The 14,348-nt window shown below is 43.9% G+C and overlaps 1 protein-coding gene and 1 long non-coding RNA gene across 3 annotated transcripts in view; one reads left to right on the forward strand and one right to left on the reverse strand.

The window, feature by feature from the left end:
• FGL1 (fibrinogen like 1) overlaps positions 1–14,348 on the forward strand; it is a 340,864-nt gene that overhangs the window by 300,237 nt on the left and 26,279 nt on the right. For both annotated transcript variants that reach the window (XM_078678112.1, XM_078678111.1), the window contains one exon: positions 7,080–7,168. In XM_078678112.1, coding sequence (XP_078534238.1) covers positions 7,080–7,168 — 89 coding nt within the window. The remainder of the gene's footprint in view (positions 1–7,079; positions 7,169–14,348) is intronic.
• The window catches only part of LOC144821277 (uncharacterized), a 386,922-nt gene that overhangs the window by 103,750 nt on the left and 268,824 nt on the right, over positions 1–14,348 (reverse strand). The window lies entirely within an intron of this gene.

Below are 14,348 nucleotides of genomic sequence, written 5' to 3' on the forward strand. Positions count from 1 at the left end.
AATTCCTCTTTTACTGTCTCCAGCATTAATCCCGAAGTCTGCTTGCTATGGCAAAAAAAGTGCAGATTCCTGCCAGCACCATTTTCTGGGTCTGACCCCTGGCTATACAGAGGTTAGAGTTGATCCCCGATTCCAGACTCACCATTCGGTCACCACCTATTCGGTAGGCAAACTATGCCAGAGTTGGCTCAGACATTCATCCTTAGCGTCTGTTAAGCTTAATTTATAGAAGCTCACTGACACTGTCGACTTAAATGATTTTGTTAAAGGTCCTGCAGCAGGCAGATCGAAGAGCTGGATATATGCTGCATACAATGAGGTTTGGAAACTGTCACAAATTGAAGCTGCTTCTAGGCTTAGGGCTATTGATCGAGCCAATTTAGAAAAAGTGCTTGCCATTGTAGATAATAGCATGAACACCCTTTCTTCCCGAATTTACACTCTAGATAATATTGTGTCATCTGTGGTTGATATTGTACAGGAAGAAGTTGCCTTACTGTATCATGGACAAAATCAATTGCGTTCTGTTATGCAGTTTGCATGGACCCTACAAACTTTGAAAAATGGTTGTCCTCTCCTACACCCATGACATGCAACTCATTCTATCCCTGATGGACAAGATGCCCACTACCCGGATCAAGTTAAATGCCTGCACAACTGACATCGCCCACTGATTGAAAATGAGCTGTCTGAAGCTGAACACTAACAAGACCGAAATTGTGATCTTTGGGAAGAGCACTTCACTGTTGGACTCCAAGTGGTTACTACCTGAGCTAGGAATGACACCGTCCCCCCACAACCTACAGCAAGAACCTCTGGATTGTCATTGACCTCAAACTTAACATGACCGCCCAAGTCAACACCATCACTGCCTCATGCTTACATACCCTGAAGATTTTAAGGAAGGCTTTCAAATGGCTCCCAATCAGCACCTGGAAAACTGCTTCCCATGCCCTTGTCACAAGGAAGCTCGACTCCGGGAACAACCTCTATGTCTGCATCAACAGAAAACGCATCAGAAGGCTGCACACCATTCAGAACTTGAAAGCCAGAATGATTCTCAACCTCCCACGCTGCACTTCGCACTGCACCTGAAGGAGCGCCCCCGGATCCTCATACAAAATGAGCACATTCAAACTCCTCACCCACACTTTCAAGTCACTACATTACACTCACCCAGCATATCCCAACAATCTCATCTACATTCACAAACCTTCCAGACACCAGTGCTCGTCCGAACTCCTACTTTCACACATTCGATGCATACGGAAAACAAGATCCACTGGTTAAAGCTTTTCCTACATTGCTCATAAAGCATGGAACAATCTACTGCTACACATAAGCGTCTCCTACTCACTTCTTGAATTTCACAAGAAGCTGAAGACCTGGCTTTTGAAGTAGTCCCACTACGCCTTAGATCTGACTAGGTGCACACCAGCTAAGTGGCAGGATACCGTCCCAAGTGACAGTGCACTCCACAAACTCTGCATAACATAACGTAAACACATAACATAATGTTTAAACACTATGTAAAATTTGTAGAACTGTTAATTCTCACACGTGTACTGCATTCTGAGAATCATAGTAAGGGAGCACTGCCATTCGTTAAACTTAAAATAAATCTTAATAAATACTGTACAGATTGTCCTCAAGAGGACATTTTTCAGCTCAATGGAAAATGTCTCAATAGGGTGATCTGTTAGACAGCATAAGCACAGGGTTGAAAGTAAATATCCTAGATAACAAGTAGTCCGAAACACCCCTAATGAGAATAAAAGGTGCTGCATGAAACCACGCAAAAACATGAAGTCATCTGATAACCCGACTGAAGGGGCAGGTGGAACAGGGTCAAATGTGCTACAGAACCAAACATAATTGCAAAAGGATAAGCAAGTAACAACCACTGCTCGGACCGAAATTGTGCATTTTTTAGCAAGACTACAGTCTTGTGGGTGGCTGAGGTCTTTATTTGAGTCAATTATCTTAGGATTCAAAAAGCTCAGGGTGCTAACTTTCAGATACAAAATAATCGGGAAGGGTACACGTCACCATGAAGTATCAGGGGTAAGGATAATTATAAAGGTAAAATATAAAACACAAATGGGAGTAGCATCCTGTGGTGGAGTGGGTGTAGCGGGCCGGAAAAGCAGGCGAGGAGGCCGTATGTAGTGGGCAATAGTTGGCTTTTATTACGGTTGCACAGTACAGATAGTTCCAAGAGGCGGAAGGTGTGGCTCCAGGCGATGGACTCTGGGTCGGTGCTTCTCTGCTACTCGGCGTCCACCGATGGTCCGGGGAAGGTTCCGGTGACGGGGAGGCTCCCAGGAGGACCGGAAGAGAGAAAAAACAAGGGACCGTTAGTCCTATCCAGCAAGTACCGAGACTCAACTGTTTACCGACACCCGGGTAGTGCAGGAAGGGGCGGAAAGCGACAGTGCGGGAAGGAAGGTACCGGGAGGACGGAATACAGGTCGGGAAAATAGAGAGGGTGCTGGGGTGGGGCGTGAGAGGAACGGAAGGGGTCTTCGAGTGAAGTGCTGTACACTTATAATACAGTGCAGGGGCGGTGAGACTATGGAGAGAGGGAATATGTACAGGGACTTTAACACGGACTCCTAATGAGTAGGGATAAGGGAGGAAAAAGGCACTCACGCGGTCCGCCGTAACTCTCCTCCGAGTTACGGCTGCTCTCCAGCCACCTCCAAGGGACTCCACCACTCCTCGGTCCACACTTCGTCCTCGCACGTCTGCTCTCCTTCTCCGTCTCCAGCCAGAGGGTCCTGCCACGAAACTCCGACGACGTGTTGTGTTGAATCCTTGTTTTTATCCTGTGCTGGCTCTGCCTTTGGGGCGGGACTTCCGGGGTCATCGAGATACGGTTCCTCTGGCCCTGTCGTTCTGGTTGGCTCCTGTGGGAGAGAGAAGGGCGGGGTTTCGTTGGTGATGGCTGGTGTTCGGCTTCCTGCCTTGGTTGCGGCGTTTTCGTGACATGAAGACAGTCCCGGGGGTGCCGGACAAGGTACACGAGGGGGAGGGCGCCCTCCTGGTAGGGGTCTGTGGATCGTCGCCTCACATATCCCCATTAAAAAAACAAATAAATGAAAGAGGAGAATAAAAGATAATTATAAAGAATTATAGAGAAATAGGGTAAAGTTAGATAAAGGGAACATAGTATGAGTAGGGCTCCTCTCATAAATCTTTTTAAAAAGTCCAAAATTAAGCTCAAATAGATTAACAACGCCGACAAAACACTTAGGGGCCGATTCCGATCCGGTAAAATCACCGTCCGTACGACTCGCATCCGGAGCTGTTTCCGTACGACTCGTACAGACGCCGTACGACCCGACAAGTACGATCCAGACCGGCGCACCAGGATGCGATCCGTACGGTACACGTCAGGTAAGGGCGATTCGTACGGAAAAGCGCACAATTACATACACACCGTACGGCGCGTACACCCCATGATCGCAGGGGAGTACGCGCCGTACCCCAGCGTACATGGGGTACGCGCCGTAGCCCAGCGTACATGGGGAGTACGCGCCGTGCCCCCAGCGTACATGGGGTACGTGCCGTACACCCAGCGTACATGGGGTACGGCGCGTACCCCATGTACGCTGGGGGCACGGCGCGTACTCCCCATGTACGCTGGGGTACGGAGCATACCCCATGTACGCTGGGGGTACGGCGTGTACCCTATGTACGCTGGGGGCACGGCGCGTACTCCCCATGTACGCTGGGGTACGGCGCGTACCCCATGTATGCTGGGGATAATGCGCGTACTCCCCGTGATCGCAGGGGTACGGCGCGTACCCCTGCGATCATGGGGTGTACATGCCATACCCGGGGGGGCCGTTCCGTACCTGTTTCGGAGCGAACTCTGATTTTACGGCAGTTTCCAGCTCCCGTAGAAAAAGGGTCGTACGGAGCGTACCCAACACGGATCGTACTTGCCGGGTCGTAAAAAGCAGCCGCGAACCGTACAAACGTCGTGTACAGCGGGTTCCAAGGGCGATTCGTACGGGAATTCTATTTGTACGGTCCCTGGTACGATTCGTATGGATAGCTGCATTGGATGTGGATCGTACTACGTCGTTCGTACAGGGACGGTTACGGGTACGAATCGTATGGAAAAAAATGCTCCGTACGACGATTCGGAGCGCTTTTTACGGGATCGGAATCGACCCCTTTGTGTCAATTTGCTTGATGTCCCTAAAAATGTGTGACAACGTGCATAATTCTGGTGTTGTATTGCCATTGTAAATGCTTCTATGGTAGTCAGTGGCTGTGAAAGCTTTGGAGCACCAATGGCATCATGGTTCAAGGATGACAGGTTATCCAATTTGGCATGGACACAGTATTTCCTGGATCAGCCAAAAGTGAGAGTGTTTATTCCAATAGCAACTTTACAGCAGCTATAAAACTATTCCATCACATGAACTTATAAGATTATCTGTGACCGCTATACAGAGTGCGACAGCAGCCACACACATCTGTTTCTTGTGTGCGTGCGGTCTCTGATGAGCTCACGCTACGCTACAACATATTATGAATTTTTTAAAAATCAACAATTCAAATAGGGTCCCAGCGCTGGCCCAGGGAGCTGGGTCTATGCCAGGTTTTTAGGATGTCCATGAAAGATATATTTACATGCAATAAATCTAAACCTAAACCCTTTACATAGTCAGTGTTTCTCAGTGGCAGCTCCTCCACTAAGGCAGATGAGCGTTGTCCCACAAGAAAAATCAAATGATAATAACAACATTATTAGCATTTTATTTTTAATTAGTGGCTCTGTAAAGTCGGTGGGGGCAGGGTGGGGTGGGGCTGCGCTTCCTGCAGAGCAGGGAAAGGATTGGTGGCACTCTCTCAAGTTCGCATGACTGCTTGGACGGCCGTTTTGTGCCGGCCAAACAGTCATGTGCACTTTGCATGTTCTCTACCGGGCTGTGTTGTACAGCCTGGTGAGGAACATGCCCAGCCTCCCAGCCCCTCACTGAGTGCCAAACCACAGCGCTTAGACTAATCACAATGCTGCATTGCATTGCAGCGTTGTGATTGGTCAGGGGAGTCGGAAGCCTGGGTGCTTCCTTGTTCGCTGACCCAAGAGGACAAACATGGGGGAAAGTGGCCGCCGGGAAGGTAAGTAATTTTTTTTTCTTTGCCCGTTTTCTTTTTTTTAATCCCCCCTCTCTCTCCAAGTCACCACCACAGCCCCGTAGCAGCCGCTACTAGTGGTTCTTCTGAAAATCCTGCGTGGTTCGAGCCCCCTTTGGATCCATACATTGGGCAGCCCTGGTTTAACATGATTTGTCTGCTGACGGTATTTTAGACAAGCCAAGGCGCGCTGACTTCTGGGAGACCTACTGCCTCCCACTCAATTCAGATGTGCAAAAAATGGGAAGTGTTTTACAGTTTATGAGGCAAAACTTTTTATTCCAGTCTGCAACATGCACTGCTCTACCATCTGCGCTTTTGAGTATTTGCGCCCCTAGTTACTTTCGTCAATGTTGTAGCTATAAATTATGAATCTGAGATTATCCCTTCTCTTGGTGTGGCTGATAACAGTAGTGTGAACATGTGTCGTTAGAAAGCATATGAAAGTAGAGCGTTTTGGTTTCATAAACTTTTATTCTCGACCCGTAGCTGCTGGCATTGCTCTGGGGTGGTTGGGCGGGGACACGGGGGAATTCACAGGGTTGTCGTGGGGGGATTATGGGAAATAAAATTAAAAAAAATAAACTTAGCATTCCACCGGGTCCTGCGTCTTCTCGGCTCCTGCTCTCCTGCCTCCAGCAGGAACAGGAAGCAGGCAGCTAGGCTCCCTCCCCTAAGCCAATCACAACACTGCAAGTTGCGTTGTGATTAGTCTAGACATCGTCCTGCCATGGGCTAATGGGGTGGCCATGTTCTCCATGCAGGCTGCATTGCAGCTTGCATGGAGAAGGGCAGATTGCGCATGACTGGTTTGGGCAGCCTGAGAGGGCCGACCAAACAGTCTTTGCGCACCCAGGAGTGGGCAAACCACTCCTCCCCTGCTCAAAGAGCAGAGCAAACCCACCACCCACAATGCACGAAGCAAACATAAAATCGTAATAACTTTTAGTTATTACAATTTATGTTTTGGCTTTCTCACACTGCGAGAAAACAGTGAGGCGACGCTCCTCTGCCCTAGTGGCGGAGCCGCCCCTGTGCTCGACTGGGCATTATGCTGCTCAACATGAAAGGGGCCAGTGCATACCAGGAATTACAGAACTGACATTACACATAAATTGCATATGCTACAAGAAAATATTACTTTCAATATTTCAAACCACAGGCAACAATTTTTTTCTTAAATAACTCATCATAAAATACAAGACATACCAAGGAGGATGTTCCTATATGACCCAAAAATATATATTTTTTAATTTATGTTTTTACGGTCCTGTGTGTCGAAAACTTTGGCCAATACAATATTCAAAAATAATTAAAAAAACAAGAGGAAATGAGTCAACGAAGTTTAGGGCTTTCAAATAATAGATGATCTTTACGACGCATTTTGTAAAGAGCTACAAAGGTATACTATGTTTCAAAGCGTGGATTCAAGAAGGTGAAAATAATAATAGTATTTTGAGAACGAAGCAGGGTAGTCACAGGAAAAATAGTGCAGAGAGGGCATTATGTCTAAAACCCTGCGCTTTCCAAGGCCATGCACTCTTTCAGAAAAATTTACTTACATATATATATTTACTTGAATTTAAGCCTTCCGTCTTCATTAATAAAGAGACAGTTTTTGAGGCTATATCAATAAATGGCCCCATGTTTTCTCTTTCCCTGGAGTAGATTTCCTTTTAATGCACAGCAATACAGATTTTCGAGGTAATATTGTTCATGAGTAAGCTGCAAGACATCTTTTGAGAATTCCTTGCAGTCATACTCCTGCCACATGCGCATGTAAGTGAAACTTACACACACAAATAGCTGTGTGAATCTGGCCCAAATTCCCTATGCTTCGTGGTGGAGTGAGAGTCAGGTTTATAAGCTTTATATTTCCAAAAGAGAAAATTGCATTAAAAGTTATCATTTGTCATTCATTTCAGGAGATTATACTTTGAGAATTGATCTTGCAGACTTTGAAGGACAACGTCGCTACGCACAATATAACAGCTTCAGAGTTGGAGACGAAGAGGTAATAAACTCTAATGTCATCCACATGCATCGCTTATGTTGCTCACAAATGTGCTATTTATTTGTCATCGAGATACAGTTTCACTTTTTGAAAGATGGGAAAATGTGTCCGCAATTCATATACTACTGTGTACCCAACAGAAATTCAGGATAGGAGTGCTTTTCAAAAAGACCCACATATGTATCACTTTTTTATCCAGCTATAGACTCACTGTTATCATCGAAGTATCAAGAAGTGTTCAACACTAATACATTTAATTTAAGGAGCGGTGGATGCTCCTTCTCCTACATTGCCGTCGAGAACTGGAACGGATTTCCCCTCCTGCTCCATACAGCTCCCTCGCTGGCAGACTTCAGAAAGAGACCGGGGTTTCTATGCAGGCACAGTGCCCAGAGACCTTTAGGGGGACAGTGTTGCAATTTATATATGCTGTTTGATTTGATGATTCATTTTAACCACAAATAGTGTCCTGTTTGTTATTCTAGAAAATTCTGGATCCCTAATTTGCTCTTCTCCTTTGTAAAGCACACATCTCACAGAAGGGGATTCATCACACTGATCAGGCCATACAGATGTGTTTGAAGTCCTTAACATCTCCATACTGTACCAATCCATAGGCATCTTCTATTCCAGTGACTCCCAGTTTTGATGAAAACATTTTTCACAAGGACAGGTTCATAGACAAAATACAGAAAATCAAATAACAAAACTTTTAACAAGGTTTGCTCCTGTCAAGCATCAATATCTGGAACCTTTCACCGAGGAACTCAACTCAAACCTGCTGTCTTTCTGGAACAGGCTATAAACCAACTACTTCTTCAAAATCTACATCAAATGACTAATGTCTCTCTGATCTTTCACATTCCCTGTAACCCATCAATTGCTTAATCTTCAACTATGTATTTCGGATGTATGACACTACAACGCATGCTTTTACATCGCATGCCTTTACAACGCGGTATTTACAACGAATACATTTACAACGCATAGTGCTTTTGGGCGCTGGATAGTGAATAGTTTAATTTACTATTCCAACTCCAGTCCCCGTGGATAGTAGGGAAGGTGTTGGATAGTACATTAAACCTATTCCCTATCCTAGAGCGCCCCCCAGCGCAATGTGTTGTAATGGTTTGCGTTGTAAAAGTTGCGTCGTAAAGGTTGTATACCATGTATTTCCATGGAATATGCAGAGTGCTGCATTGACCAAGTGGTGCTGCACTAATTTATTAAATAAATATTGTCTTCATTCTAAAGTTTTTCCCCCATACATTAGGTATCTAAATGGGACATCACTCCTGTAAAATAACTTTCCATCAAGATGATAAAATAAGCACTTATTTCAGTCTGGGTCTAGTGGCTCAATTGACTAATTCGTCCTCTGCAGGAGCCTGTGTTTAACCTCATGGATACAGGATCAATTCCCAGCTGGTCCACTCAGCCTTTCATCCATCTGATGTCGATAAAATGAGTATCATTGAGTTGGGTAACAATAAACATCTGTTATTCAGTGCCAAGATACCTCCGGGTCAGGGTGCGCTTTATAAATAAACATGTTATGTTAGTGTTGATATATTTTACTATTTATATTGCACAAACCTAGTTGGGAAGCAAGACAGTGCTTAGCAAGGGAATATGGTATGCACTTAAGGCAAGAAGGTAAGCAGGGATAAGAAAGGGATGTATAATATGTGGAAATCTGCATACCTAGTATAAAAACCTTTCTCTAATTTCCTTATTATGGTCAAATTGTAATGTGTGGTCACATTTAATAAGAACATGATTGCATAATGCCTGCTACCAGACACCAAGGTGAAAGAAAGGTCATAGAGCATCCTTGCAGATGCAATTTAAGCAGTTAAAGCTTTTATTATTGAGATCTGTGTTCCAAAATTGCCAGTGATCAACAGAAAGGAGAGATTCTTAGCAACTCATTTATCTTTAGACCATAGTTCATTACAGGAAAGAAAGAATTTTCTTGTATGTTACTACTCATTCTGAGCTACGGCCCTTTTAAATTTTGATTTACTATAAACTAATTCTACTCTGTTTTTGCGACAAATTGCTGTTTTTGGTGTACTTAATCTTGCACTACATATTCCACTTTTATGTCTGAAACCATACTATTGCTTTCATATTTAGGAGCAAGCACCTAAGGATTTAATATGTGTGTAACAAGGATAATGGTAGGACCATGTATTATTAGGAACAAAATACCCCCTGCCGTACATTGAAAGGATAATGCAAGCCACCTTCAAGTACCATAACCTTATAAAGGAGCTCGACCTTCAGCCTCATTCCTCTATATGGTCACAGGACTCCTCGGTGATGTGCGATATCCGTATGATGTATGACAGAGGGTACATTAAACAGTATGTTATGGTTAGAGCCAACTGAGATTTCGGCCCAATTAATTTCCTGCCAGAGAGCCCATTGTTCTGCCGTGGCGATAAAGTAAATTACTGCAGCGGATTTATAAATGACCGCCATCCTGGCAGTCATTTATAAATAGGGCTCCCGGTTTTATGGTATTTATTTCTTTAACATTTCCGTCTGTATTTATCAATATTTATTTTTTGTCATTTTATCTGTATATATCCGCATTTATTTTAGGTGCTAGCAAGATAAGACTCTGGAGCTAGTATTTTTCCATGTTTATTTAAATAGACAGTGCACACGGTTGATATAGGTTTAGCATATTTATATATACGCCAAATTAAGTGAATACAATACATTTGTGAGCTGCCGCTGTTACAATATTGGAAACATTATGTCACTAGCCATGATTATTAGACGGACACACATTTAGAATTTAGACGAGTGCACCAGTGCACTGTCAGTGACCTGGTCAAAGAGGGCATGAAAGAGCTGACAGCTTTCATGATTATTTAGATATATTGGATGCCTTGTTGCTCTTATTGCCAGTTCCATGCTCCTCTCTGCAGGGTTGTATGACGTTACAACGCATACTTTTACAACGCATACCTTTACAACACATTTCTTACAACACCCATTATAACGCATTCCATTACAACGCATGCCATTACTACGAATTTTTTAAAACAACCTTTACAACGCATTCCATTACAACGCATACTACCTTTACAATGCATACCATTACAACGCATGACTTACATTGCATGAATGGTAAGTATTTGATAGTGTAGGGGTAAAAATTACTATTCTAACTCCAGGGGGTGCAACAGTAGGGTAAGTGTTGGATAGTGTAGGGGTAAAAATTACTATTCTAACTCCAGGGGGTGCAACAGTAGGGTAAGTGTTGGATAGTGTAGGGGTAACAATAACTATTGTAACTCCAGGGGGTGCAACAGTAGGGTAAGTATTGGATGGTAATGGTATGCGTTTTAATGGTATGCGTTGTAATGACTGCGCTGTAATGACATGCGTTGTAATGGTATGCGTTGTAGTGTCATGAGCTGTAATGGTTGCGTTGTAATGGCATGCGATGCAATGGATGTTGTGTTGTAAAAGGTTTGTTGTAATGGTAGGTCGTTGTAAAAGTTGCGTTGTGAAGGTTGTTTCCCCTCTGCAGCATACTCTGTGGTGCAAGTTGCTGTCCATAGCTGAACGAGCAAACAATCTCATTTGAAGCAGCGGGCTCATATTTCTGACCATCAAAGATCTTTAAAGTGTCATGCCAACACCTTCGTACCATCTCCGCCTTTCGCCATGGTCTCCCATGTGGCTAAGGAAGTCTTGAGAATAACTCATCCACCTGGTGTGGGAATAAACTTGCACTCCTCAGAAAATAAGGCCCTGCAATAGTCCTGCCGGGTTCTATTTCCCTCACAGTTCTGAAGCCTGAAATAATGAACAACACCCACATGAGCTGGCATCTTTTGAATCACTTTGTTTTCAACTAATTCCTTTGCTAATGCAAAATTCATTTTCCAGAAGGGAGGGACTGTCTGCATTGAAAAGTCTGGGCCTTAGACGTGTATCATTTGCCGTATTTGACTTTTTACTGCCTGGTAGCATTGAACCTTTTACTGAATTTAGAAGACAAAGTTCTGTTTGTTGAAGACGTTTTTGGTGCATTAGTGCGCTATATCACACAGGGTAACTGTGGCCATTGTGGGAAAAAACGATTTAACTTTGAAATGAGTTTACAGATATGCCCTGGCTGTCTCTGGCAAGATGCACCTTGCAGGAATGTTTATATTCTGCTATTGTTTTCTTGCTGTGTTTCCTCATGCCAACCAAAGGCAGGGTGGAAAGTTTTGTTTTATGGCCTGCAAGCATCTGAGTGTTAATCCAACCAAATCTCCCCGCCTGTGTTTATGCTGCCAGTCTTTTAGCCCTTTTCGGGTCACATTCAAAAGATTTATTTTTGTTTCTCAAAGTGACTCAGTGACCATTTGGTTAATTACTTATTATTGCCACACGCTTCCAATACGCAGTTTTAAAATAAAGAAAATAACTGAAGCCACAGGTAAAAGAAAGGATTGAAAGAGTTTGTGAATGCTTTGTCACCCTGCCGATCCTCACAATCTATCCTGAAATCTACTCATTTCTACTGGTCTTACATTTGCCACTTAGCGCATCCCCAGCCTCCATAAAGAGCAAATAGTCAAACAAAAGGGCTATGGAGGGCAGGCCAGAGGTCAATAGAAGACCCTCATAGGAAGGATTTTTTCCGCACATATCCAAAGATTTATGGCCCACCAGGTATTAATGTGGGCAAGCACCCACTGAAACGAGGAAGAGCGGCGTGACGAGGTAAACACTTGGCTGGAGCACCGTTGTGGTCCTATTTTTCCATTTCTATATATGAATACAGACCAGAAAAAAAGATTTGTCAGTCTGTATTTATGTGTAAAAATCTGTTTAAGCAGAAAACCGGGAGCCTTATTTATAAAGCATTGCCAAGAACTGCCAGCACAGCAGTTCCTGGCAATGCATTTCGTTGTTTGGTACAAGGCTCTGTCAAAATGACAGTGCTGTATACCAGACAGTTTTCTTTTTTTATTTTCAAAAAGAAAATCCGGAAACAGGAGTTTCTTTTTGAAAATAGAAAAGACAATATTCTCCTCACGTTGGAGTTTTCTCCCATGGCAAGGGGAGCATTTAGCAGTTTTCACTGCCCCTTATCTCCAGGGTTTTCCTGGTACTGCCAGGCAGCGAAAACTGACCTCTAATTCTGCCCATCTAAACCAGTTGATTGGAATTACAGGCCTGCCTCTGATGGCCCTTACTTAACAGGGCCATTGGAGGGGTTTAATCATGAGGGAGATAGAGTAGTCTCCACCATGAGCAAATCTATGACCTGCCTGCATTTAAATAAGGTGGGCAGACCATTACCATTGAGGTCTGAGTATGCTTACCGCTAAGATATAAATCGGACCCTTAGTCATTATAGATAGTGGAGAATGGAAAGCGTTTTCTCCAGTGGTTACCAGGCAGGAACAGTAGAGGGCACTGTCATTTACCTCTGGTGTCCGGTGGCCTTGGATACTAATTCATTCAAAATGTACTCTACCCTTGTATACTTGAGTCCCCAAGGTTTACATCAGCAGTGATGAGTGGTTTGGAACTTCCTTTCTCTGTCATGATATTTTCTTTCATATTCATAAACAAGAGAATATCTCTGTCTAGCCACAGAATCACAGAGCATATTTTAAATAAATATTATTTTCATTTTTTTAAATAATCTCTTAAAGAAATCATGCTGATACAATGTAAAATATTGCTTTTCTTTGAAAACAAAAAATGTAATTAAATTTAAGCACCATAATGAACATTTGTCTGGAAAAAATATTGTAAAACTGGTCCTCTCTCACACTATTTAATATTAAAACTCAACAAGAATATAGACTGTAGAATATCGACAACCATTAAATCTTCAAGGAAAGTATATATAGGCAAATGTAAATCTTAATTCTATGATGTGAAGCTGAATACATGTATGTCCTGTTGATAGAAGAAAATGGCCTACCTATGAACAATCATAAGCATGTTGGAGCATAGAAGAGTCCGCCTAGCTCTTATGTCCTTTCAGCTCTCAAATAAAATTGAGTTCCATTTAGTGCCATTTAGTGCCAAACAGTTTAGAATCTAATCACTTAATCACGTAAAGGGGTATGAAGTAGATAACTCCCCCTGGGAAATCTTGCACTTAATTCTAACTATCATAATGATGCACATACCAGGCCTTCATAACATGAAGGTACAAAAGCCAGGCATCTCATGGAAGAACATGGATAGGTTCTGAGTAACCAGATACTCAAGCATGTCATAAGCATTTGGGAGACAATGTGCCTTGACTTGTTGGCTGTAATAATTTATGGCTTACGTCTCAGCGCTAGGTGGGCGCATGAGTGCAATACTCCAAACTTACATGAGCTGAGTTTTTTCTGAAGAACAAAAGGCTGGCAATGGTCACTGAATGTTGGGGCCCACAAGGGGGAGCGGGGGGGGGTGTGGGGGGGGGAGGGAACAGCACCGACCAGAGACTCAAATTAGGTGTGAAAAAGGCCGCTTTATTGGAAGCAGGTGCACCTTACACAATGGAAAAACCCTTGGCCTGTGCCGAACAAAACTAATCCTCACTAAATATATATTTTCCTAACAACCCCCCACCCCCTCCCCTAAAATGGTTCCCCACAAACCAACAAGAAACAATTTGCAACCTTCAACTTGCCTCTCTACCTAGCTACATAACTTATTGTACTTAAACCTTCCTCCCCCGATAATGAAACAGACCGCCTACAATTCCCCCATAACTTAGAAAAACCGCCCCAAATTGGCTTAGCATCACACCAGCACCTGTTCCAGCGACACGACAAGAACCCTACATACACAAAGCACCCCCGATGCACCAGCTCCCAAGAAAATAACTCTCGAAAAACCCCATCTCACCAAAACCTTCCCTCGAACATACCCCCAAGAAAAAAATGTCCCCCAAAAAACCTGGCCAACAAACCCCTAACCACAACAGGGAGGGAGGGAGGGAAATAAAATTGCTCGCGCTGGCAACGTCCCCACCCGCTGCCGTGTCACTACCACCGAAATGGTGGCTGGTGACATAAAATGGCTGGCCTTATACCTCCCAGCCCAACCCCAGCCCAAAAAGAGCCCAAACCCAGCCCAAAGCCACCAGACAGCCCAATGCCAGCCCACGTACGGTGCTGGTCACTAATCCCCCCTCCCCCGGCCCCAAAAC

The sequence above is a fragment of the Lissotriton helveticus genome, chromosome 2_2, assembly GCF_964261635.1.
Source record: "Lissotriton helveticus chromosome 2_2, aLisHel1.1, whole genome shotgun sequence".
In the NCBI taxonomy this organism is placed as follows: domain Eukaryota; kingdom Metazoa; phylum Chordata; class Amphibia; order Caudata; family Salamandridae; genus Lissotriton; species Lissotriton helveticus.